Below are 10,023 nucleotides of genomic sequence, written 5' to 3'. Positions count from 1 at the left end.
ACCCGGCCTGCCGCCCGGTCGACCGCCCCCGGCCGGCCGGCCCAGCCTGCCGCCCGGTTCTACGCCGGCCTGCCGCCCGGCCAGACCGCCCCCCCGGCCGGTCGACCCGGCCTGCCGCCCGGTCCGACCGGCTCCGCGACCGGCCCGGCGACCGCTCCTTCGCCGGTGCCCACCTCGGCTCGCGCTGCCTTGCGCGACCCGCATTGGCGCGCCGCCATGCAGGAGGAGTACGACGCGCTGCAGCGCAATAGGACCTGGGAGCTCGTTCCCCGGCCCCCTCGCGCCAACGTCATCACCGGCAAATGGGTCTTCAAGCACAAGCTCGGCTCCGACGGTACTCTCGAGCGCTACAAGGCGCGCTGGGTCGTGCGCGGTTTTCGGCAGCGCGCTGGCGTCGACTTCACGGATACGTTTGCCCCGGTTGTCAAACCGGGCACGATCCGCACAGTGCTGCACCTCGCCGCGTCTCGTGCGTGGCCGGTGCATCAGATGGACGTCTCCAACGCCTTCCTTCATGGCCATCTGTAGGAACAGGTGTACTGTCAGCAGCCCATCGGCTTCGTCGACACCAAGCGCCCCGATGACGTGTGCTTGCTCTCTCGGTCCCTGTATGGACTGAAGCAGGCGCCCCGCGCCGGGTACCAGCGCATCGCCGGCTTCCTGCATCAGCTTGGCTTCCGCTCCACGCGCTCCGATGCGTCGCTGTACGTCTACCGGACCGGCAATGACATGGCATACCTGCTGATGTACGTCGACGACATCATCCTGACGGCCTCCACCGCTGGTCTTCTTCGACAGCTCACCGACCGTCTTCGTGCTGAGTTCACGTTGAAGGATCTTGGCCCGCTCCACTACTTCCTCGGCATCGAGGTTGTCCGGCGTGCGGACGGGTTCTTCCTCCATCAGCGGAAGTATGCCCACGAGCTTCTCGAGCGTGCAGGGATGCTTAACTGCAACCCTGCGCCTACTCCTGTCGACACGAAGGCCAAGCTCTCCGCCAGTGATGGGTCGCTGGCGTCCGACGCGCCGTTCTACCGCTCCATCATCGGTGCTCTTCAGTACTTGACGCTGACGCGACCGGAGCTCCAGTACGCCGTGCAGAAGGTGTGCTTACACATGCATGCTCCTCGGGATGCTCATTGGGCCGCGGTGAAGCGGATTCTCCGCTACGTATGTGGTACCATGGGCTACGGCTTGTCGTTGCATGCTTCGCCCTCGACGTCGACTGACCTTGTCGCCTACTCGGACGCGGACTGGGCGGGTTTCCCGGATACGCGCCGCTCCACCAGCGGATACTGCGTCTACCTCGGCTCGTCGCTCGTCTCTTGGTCCTCCAAGAGGCAGCCCACCGTGTCTCGCTCCAGTGCTGAGGCCGAGTACCGCGCCGTGGCTAACGCTGTGGCTGAGTGCACATGGCTTCGTCAGCTTCTGTCCGAGCTCTCTTGTCCTGTTGACAAGGCTACGGTGGTCTTCTGCGACAACGTGTCGGCTGTCTACCTCTCCGCCAACCCCGTTCATCATCGGCGCACCAAGCACATCGAGTTGGACATCCACTTTGTTCGTGAGCAAGTTGCCCTCGGTCGTGTTCGAGTTCTTCACGTACCGACGTCACAGCAGTTTGCCGATATCATGACGAAGAGATTGCCATCCACGACTTTTCCTGAGTTTCGCTTCAGTCTATGTGTCGGTGCCGACCCTTCGACTGCGGGGGGTGTTGAGTAACATATTGTATAGGTATAGGTCCCCGTGTTTTCTCAGGGTTGTACCTGTAATTGTACATGTGTCCGCCTATATATACATGAGCAGCCACCCTATTGGTGTTAACCTTTCTACAAAAAGTAATATAGTAGTAGACAGGGACAATAACATGGATGGTGTGTCCTCAAGCCATGTTGGAGTACTTGTGTTGTATAAGTACAGAATGTACCGTCTCTAACAGAAGATTTGGAGTGACTCAGCAACACCCGCTTCATCCTCTGGCAATGAATCAGCAACACTGATTTCGATTTGTTGCTCCAATTGGATAATACAAAAATAATATAGTACTAGAAAACGTTTCATACATAGAACACTAAACATTATCTCGACATATTTAGTAGCTACCATAAAATATATACCACTGCAAAAAGTGGATGATTAACTCACCACTTGTCACAAAACGTTAGCAACTAACTACTCAGGACGTCAAGAACAAACCAAGCAATTTAACAAGAATCGGCCTTGGTACTTTAGTCTAGTTATATTAAAAATTAGTAACGGAATTCAGACCAGGCAACCGTGACATGCATCTTACAGGCGCCAACATGAAACACACCCCAACTTCTACCATATATCTTCGGTGTAAAAACTATGTCATCTCTCATAGCATCATGTCCATCCTCAGCACACTTTGCCACGACAGACACCTTGAGATGATCTTTTTGATCTTGTCTACTGTATCCGACGGAGACAACACGGCGTGAAAGGTTGATTGTGCCATCGTCGGCGAGGGGCAGTTTACCATCTCCGAAAGCGAGCAACAAAATTTCCGCATCATGTATGCTAGCGGTACTAGCGGTGAATACGCCTTGAAGTCCACCTGGTGGCAACACCGATCCACCAGCGATTCGCACACGGATTGTTGCCTCCACAGCACTCTCAATGTGGTGGAATCCTAACTCGAGTGTGCTGCGCTTGGTAGTGTAGTCCCCACGAAAAGAACAATACTCACTTAACGTCAAGACAAGAGAACTTAAGTCCCTGTCTTGAGATTCAGTTTCACCCTTTACTTTGAGCACGATCTCGATGTTCCCGGGGTCTTGGCAGGTCAGAATTGCACGCGTAGGACCTGTGAGTAAGAGAGATGGATTCTGCACGAGTAAACAATTAATCAAGTTAACACTGGTGTTTAATCAGAAGAGGAGGGCCGGGGGTGGTGGATCATGAGTGAGCAAATGGACAAATTACCTCCTCTGTTATAGTCTGACAGTCACCTCTAGCACGGGCGTAGATAATCAGAGGCGGATCCAGGGGGGGCGAGCGGTGGCCAGGCCCCCCCTATGCTTCGGCCTCCCCCAACGTAATGTAGCAGGGGCCACTAGGCATATACTTTCATTAGTCTTAGTACTCCAGCCATTAGCCCAAGGCATAATCCTAATTTCTTAATCCAGCCCAGCCCAAAGCAATTAGTCAATGGCCAAAGGCCATAATGCCAGGGAGCTCCTCGACACCGACCTGGTCGGCGCTGGGAGGATGCCGCACACCCTCGCGCTCCCGGGTAGCTAGCTGGGCCACGGCCCAACATCAGGTAATTCGTTTTTTCTTTTTCGTTTCTTTTTGTTTTCTGTTGTTTGTTTTCTTTTTTAAAAGAATTTTTTTAAATCTGAACATTTGTCAAAATTAAAAAATTAAAAATAAATATAAATATAACTTTCTAAAAATCTGAACATTTTTCAGATTTGAACATTTATAAATTTGAACAAAAATGTAGTTTACTCTATGAACAATTTCCGAATTTGAACAAAATTTATATTTGAAAATTTTTCGAATCTGAACGATTTTCATATTAGAACAATTTTCGAATTTGAACAAATTTCAAATTTGAACGGTTTTCGAATTTGAACGGTTTTCGAATTTGAACGATTTTCGGATTTGAACGGTTTTCAATTTTGAACATTTTTGAATTTAAACAATTTTCAATTTGAATAATTTTTAAAAATTGAAATTTTCGAATCTGAAAAATATAAACAAAACCGAAAATAGAAAAAAGAAAAAGAAAACAGAAAAAGAAACCAAAAAAGAAAAAAGAAAAAGGAAAAACGAACTGCTACAAGCTAAATAGACACTAATGGGCCTGGCCCATACCCGACCAGGGGGTGTGCGGTGGCCGGTAGCCACCGACCTGGTCGGTGTATAGGTTTTCCCATAATGCCACGCACGTATTAGCCTACGGCCTAGGCAAACCTAATCGCTTGATGCACGTACGTGATTCCTGGTCAATTTGGTTTCCCAGCAGTCCAGCACTACACGATCTCATCTACTGGATTTATTCTCCTCATCATCCATTGCATAGCCGGTTGAGCATCGCCTCCGCAGAGGGTTCGATCGATCTCTCTCAATCGTCGATTCCCCTCATCCCGCGCGGCCGCGGGCCACGGCGCCACACCCTAATTCCTATCCAGATCATACCAAGGTATTGACGCATTGCTGTTTACTAAATCACCTTCTAGTTTGATTATTTTAAATCCAATAATTGCTATGTGCTAGTCTGATTTGTCAGTTTAGTACCCATATAATATTGATGAACCAAAACACCGTCGCCGGTTCCAGTTTAGCTGGTTCAAGCAATTTCTTTGGCTAGAGTATTCATCTTCTTCAAATCATAATGCTTGTCTTGTTTCCTCTTTTCAAAAAAACTAGTTGGAAAGAGTGGATCAGATACTTTCACTGTTGTGGGCTTCGATAGGTGAAAGAAGGTAATATTGGAAAAGACTGTGCTTTATTAACTCATATGGGTAGAGATGCTAGTTCAGACCGTAACTACTCAACTCGGTGTTTTGAGAATTTTAAAGATCGACGTTGATGAGGTTATTGACTTGTTTGCTAGGCCCAGTCGTAGATCTACATTCCAGCTAGTAGAAATATAGTTTTATTATTCAGTATATTGTTACATTTTGATATCCATAATATATACTTATAAGACTTGCTATTTTTGAAGTTATATCATTTTTATGATCAATGTCTTTGTCGCCCCGCCCGCCCCCCCCTATGCTCAAATCCTGGATCCGCCCCTGTAGATAATAACACGCTTACGGTTGTCCAAGACATCGCGCGCGGTAACCATGCCATAGACATGGATGGGCCACCGTAGACCTCCTCTTATTGAAGCAATTTTTACAGAAACAATCTGCAGGTTGCCTCTGGGGAAACTGAAGCTGGAAAGATGGTCGGTGAAACACATGGGAGGGACAGATGCTGTATATATAGATAACATACATAGGTAAGGTGCATCTAGCTCATCCACTGGAACGGGGCAAAAGTTAGTAATATGTGGTTAGGAGCACGAGAGGGTATATACTTACTGATGTCGTCGGTTCGCCAGATCCTTGCAGCGAAATAGTCGCAAGGATTCCACTACGTATGTTGGGCCTTCTCTTTGTTAGTGTACCAGTACTCCTCTGCCAATTTCTTCCGATCCTCCTGTTCCTGCAGGTCCGCCATGATAGACATGAATCGACCGTCGATCAATCTCGTGTCGACGTATTAGAAATTGGTGTGTATATAGAAGGCCTGACTTCAGATCAAGCTTACGTACCGAATAATCAGGTTGGACTCAGATTCCGGGTAGGATTCCTAATCAGGTTAGACTCAGATTCCGGGTAGGATTCCTAATCAGGTTAGACTCAGATTCTGAATAATATAATCAGGTTGGACTCAGATTATAATCAGGTTGGACTCAGATTCCGGTTTAGCTGCTCTACGTGGAGACCAAGCCATGATAGCTTTACGCCAACATCTTTGCTAAGTACGCGCGTATTCCGCTACCCTACGCATGTTTGCTAAACACATACGAACGATGGCGATCGACATGAGCACCATCCCGCTACCCTACGACGTCGTGTTCGACATCCTATCCCGTCTGCCGCTGAAGCCCGTCTGCCGGTTCCGATGCACGTCCAAGGGGTGGCGCGGCCTCATGTCCAGCCCCGTCTTCGCCGCCGCGCACAGGTCCCGGCACGGCCCGCTCCTCGTCGACACCGGATCCTTCCAAGAGGAAGAGCCAGATGGCGGCCGCGACATGCGTCTCTTGGACATCAAGGGCAACATCGTGAGGGTGATCAGGGGTGCCGGCGGCTACGGCATGACGTGCAACACGAGCCTCGACGACCTCGTCTGCGTCAACGGCGCCTCCTGCGGCGGCGTCAATGTCGTGGATCCGGCCACCGGGAAGGTGCTCCTGTCCTGCCCGCAAGTGGAAATCATAGAGCATCACTCCTTCCCCTATGCTTATCAACGCTTCTACTTCACCTTCGGCTTCGGCCGTGCCATCCCTTCCTCCGAGTACAAACTCGTCCGCTTCGTCGCCGACCAGGGCCGGAGTTGCGAGATCTTCACGTTGGGAGACGGCAGGTGCTGGAGGCAAACGCAGCCGTCGCCGGTCAAGATATGCCATGAGCGAGGCTCCCCCATCGTCATCGACGGTGTCATGTACGTCTTTCAGGACCAGAGACTTTATAACGACGACACTTTGCTCTGCTTTGACCTCGAGAGCGAGCAATGGAAGGCCGATGTGATCCAAGGACCACTCAAATTCGTTCATGGTGAGAACACGGGAACAATAGGGATCCGCCTAACAGAGCTCAATGGCGCCTTGTGTATCGTACAATCGGTGTTCAACCGTCTCCTGGATCCATTCACCAACATATGGATCCTCGATAATAAAGATAAGAGAAGCTGGAGCAAAGCTTACACGATTACAATGGCGCCATCTGCATGCCGATATATGCCGCTGTGGGTGATGAGTGATGGTGGAAAGCTGCTCTTGCACTGCTCTTTTGATAAAGGATGTGATAAGAATAGAAATCATAAAGGATGGTCCTTGGTGCTTCAGATCTACGATCCTCTCACCGAAACATGCACAGACATCCTGGGGACGCCAGACGACCTTGCCGGCAGAATTGGCCTATGTAGCTTTGGCTTCGACCATTCAGCGTGCCAAAAGCTTGTAAATTAGCTTGGTTTTTAGAAACTCGCAAGATAATTTGATGGAACTAGAAATCATATATTTTCTGGACCAAGGCATTCTTATTTTTAGTTTAATTTAGCCCATGCAATGACCAGTTTACTAGTTGCGAGTGTACACTTTTTTGTCATATGAGTTCAACTAGGTAGATTAAGAGATAATATATGCATTTCCATCCCATGTTGATAGTCATGAATGAACCGAGCAAACGTATTTGGAACGCCGGACTCTTAATTGCAGGCCAATGCTTTTTAAACGGCTGAGAACAACAGAAAACTGCCAATAAATTATTTCCAGCGCTTGCACACATGTGCAATGGTTGATGCGATCGTTTTATCTTACTCCTGCCACGTAGTTAATCTAGATATAATAATAAAATATGATGTACAATAAGTAATTTTTTAGTCTTATCCTTAGTAACGAGACATCCTAAATATGTGGTAAGAGAGATTGTCCTAAGAGATGATCTCTTAGCTAAGAGAAGCCAAAATTTTATTGGTTCAGAGGAGCGGAAGAAGAGGCAGGAGCAGCCGAGCTTATTGGCACACCAAGTTTCGGCTTGGATGCGGTCGACGAATCAGAATCTTTGTCGGCATCGGGTCGTTTCCTTTTCCCCAGCATGAAATGATTTGTATCGGATGTTCTATTAACCAGTGGGGTTTCTACAGCTCTTTGAAATTGATGCTTTCCTTGTATGCAGATGGAGAACTGATTAGTCTGTTACTAAATTGTTTTCCATTCAAAGCTTTCATACAGGTTTTATCTACACTCCAGCAAACACGCATAATTTACCCTACTGATAATGCCATGCATACAACAAACTCCTGCCGGCCCATCTCTGTTTTGGCCATAATAACACTAAAAACAAATGCCATGGTTAATTTACTGTCAGCTTTCTCCTAGATAAACTCCTAAACAATATAACTATTGTTGATGATTAATAAAATACGCAGCAAAATCATGTTGCTTCCCTCAAAGAAAAATAGTAGACAGAGCAAGCCAGATAGTACATCATACAGGTTTTATCTACACTCCAGCAAACACGCATAATTTACCCTACTGATAATGCCATGCATACAACAAACTCCTGCCGGTCCATCTCTGTTTTGGCCATAATAACACTAAAAACAAATGCCATGGTTAATTTACTGTCAGCTTTCTCCTAGATAAACTCTTAAACAATATAACTATTGTTGATGATTAATAAAATACGCAGCAAAATCATGTTGCTTCCCTCAAAGAAAAATAGTAGACAGAGCAAGCCAGATAGTACCATGTCGTCGTCATTGTCCCTAGATGCACGCCGCCGTGTATCTCTGTTAGTTCGTTTAGGGTGCGTTTGGTAGACTGGATGGACTTTTTTTTGCATGGGTGGAGAAACAAAATGGCCTGTTTGGTTGCATGAAAGGCCTCCGCGTTGTGGCCCAAACGGTTCTCAAAGCATCCTCATGACAGGCTGGAGAAACGTTCGAATAGGCAGTTTCAAGCGAGTCTGTCCCGTTGTCGTGACTTTTTGGCTCGATGGATGCAACGGCTGCACGTGTTTTTGCTTAGGCTAACTCTCTTTACACTACTCCACGCGCCCTCTCTTCAAATCAATACAAACATACTCCGAATCAAAATAAGTTGTACACGAAAAAGATGTGTGTCGATGACATGAATCAATTTCCACTATCGGTTTCGAGTTTCGTCAGTCGTAAATCGTCAATTTCGTGTATGAATTTTTAAGCGAATTTTGCCAAATTCATCGCACACGCACAACCGTTTGAAATTTTCTTTGAGGAGTAGGTTTACCTCACCATTCCGCATGACTTTCATGTTGACAGGTTTTTGTTTCGGTGTACATACGCGGATAAATAAATGACTCGCTAGTATACTGTAATGTGTATGTATGTGTGAGTATAGTTTGGAGCACTCTTGCTCAACTTCTTGCTTGCCATCTTCATGGATGGCGACGTGGTGATGACATGTGAGAAGTGAGAAGTGATAATCCATGGTGGTGGCGGCATGGTGATGTTCGTCTTCGTGGTCGGTGACGTGGTGATACTTGTGACCGGTGTGATCGATGGTGTCATGGTTGTATTCAGCTTCATCGCAGCGACATGGTCATGCTTGTGACGAGCATGAACGGCAGTATCATGGTGGTGTTTGTCTTCGTGGTCGGCGACGTGGTGATGCTTATGACCGGTGTGACCGGCGGTATCATCATGGTCTTCGTCTTCGTGGTCGACGATATGGTGATGCTTGTGACGGGTGTGAATATCAGTGTCATGGTGGTGTTCCTTCGTCTTCGTGGTTGGCGACGTGGTGGTGCTTGTGACCGGCGCCGTCATGGTGGTCTTCGTCTTCGTGGTCGGCGACGTGGTGATGCTTTTGACCGGCGTGACCGGCGGTGCCATCGCCGACGTGCAGAAGTTTGTAAACAGTGGTGCCACGGTGGTCTTGTGATAGTTGAGGTAAGATCACCATGTTGCCATGTAGGTGAGGCTAGGAAAAGCATGCGACCAACCAAACAAAATGACACTTGGGTACTGTTAGAAGTATATATTTGTCTATTGTAGTTTCCCCATATGTTAGGGGGCTTTCTGCATATGTGCACCTGTACATGTACTATATATTGTGGCCTTTGGCCCCTTGGTAATACAACAAGCATATTGCCCTAACATGGTATCAGAGCCAAAGTTGATCCTCTAAATTTTCCCTGCCGACGCGGCCGACGTTGCTTGTTCTGTCGCCCGTCCGTCCCGATCTGCTGTTTCCTCCGCTCGATCTCGAGACCTGCTGCTTCGATTCCGTCCCCGGCGCCCGATTTCTGCGCCGCCTCTGCTTGCCCGACGCCCTCTAATCCGCCAGGGGCCTCGATCTCCGTCTCCCCGACGCCTTTGATCTGCAGGCGCCCGTCTGCTTCGATCTCCAGGCGCCGGCCCGCTCTGCTTCGATCCGCCCGTGTGAGAACTGCCCGCGTGAGGCCCGCCCGCGTACGGCCGCTCGCTCCCCGCTCAGCCCGACGCCTGCTCTCCCGCGTCGATCCCGCTGCTGCTCTCCCGCGTCGATCCGCACCTGCTGCTCCACCGCGCCGCCCCACCTGCTGCTCCACCGCGCCGTCTGCTGCTCATCCCAACTGCTCATCCCAGCGCCGCCCCACCTCCTGCTCCACCGTGCCGCCCCACCTGCTGCTCCCGCGCCGTCCGCTGCTCTTTCCTCTGATTCCCGATTCGATCCGGTTTCTCTCTCCTGCCTGCTGAAAAAAAAGCAAAAAAAAAACTATGTCTTCCTCGGGCTATGTTGCGATCCCTCGCTGC

The 10,023-nt window shown here is 49.1% G+C and overlaps 1 protein-coding gene and 2 long non-coding RNA genes across 4 annotated transcripts in view; 1 reads left to right on the top strand and 2 right to left on the bottom strand.

Annotated features, from left to right (window-relative positions):
* Positions 1 to 216: 216 nt before the first annotated feature.
* Positions 217 to 2,000, top strand: LOC139837827 (uncharacterized mitochondrial protein AtMg00810-like). The gene is made up of 3 exons (XM_071827120.1): positions 217 to 447; positions 529 to 1,512; positions 1,992 to 2,000. Exons 1-3 carry the CDS (start codon positions 217 to 219, stop codon positions 1,998 to 2,000), a joined length of 1,224 nt encoding a protein of 407 aa, XP_071683221.1.
* A 203-nt stretch (positions 2,001 to 2,203) lies between these two features.
* Positions 2,204 to 2,994, bottom strand: LOC139838384 (uncharacterized). Its single transcript, XR_011754696.1, has 2 exons — positions 2,947 to 2,994; positions 2,204 to 2,849 (listed from the first exon to the last, which is right to left on the bottom strand). It is a non-coding gene; the product is annotated as an uncharacterized lncRNA (long non-coding RNA).
* A 1,786-nt stretch (positions 2,995 to 4,780) lies between these two features.
* Positions 4,781 to 10,023, bottom strand: part of LOC127341005 (uncharacterized) — a 66,289-nt gene continuing 61,046 nt past the window's right edge. Inside the window, exons 1-3 of one of the 2 annotated variants that reach the window (XR_011754694.1) lie at positions 5,294 to 5,415; positions 5,061 to 5,184; positions 4,781 to 4,953 (exon numbers count right to left, since the gene is read on the bottom strand). This is a non-coding gene — a long non-coding RNA (uncharacterized lncRNA). Of the gene's footprint in view, positions 4,954 to 5,060; positions 5,416 to 10,023 lie in introns of those variants that run through there. The other variant, XR_011754695.1, reaches the window with a different exon arrangement.

Source organism: Lolium perenne, chromosome 3 (assembly GCF_019359855.2).
Source record: "Lolium perenne isolate Kyuss_39 chromosome 3, Kyuss_2.0, whole genome shotgun sequence".
In the NCBI taxonomy this organism is placed as follows: Eukaryota; Viridiplantae; Streptophyta; class Magnoliopsida; order Poales; family Poaceae; genus Lolium; species Lolium perenne.
This window is presented reverse-complemented; position numbering and strand designations above follow the sequence as displayed.

Coding starts and splice junctions, on each gene's coding strand:
- LOC139837827 (XM_071827120.1), top strand. CDS start 217: ATGCAGGAGGAGTACGACGCGCTGCAGCGCAATAGGACCTGGGAGCTC. Junction 448..528: donor AACCGGGCACGATCCGCACA/GTGCTGCACCTC, acceptor GGCCATCTGTAG/GAACAGGTGTACTGTCAGCA.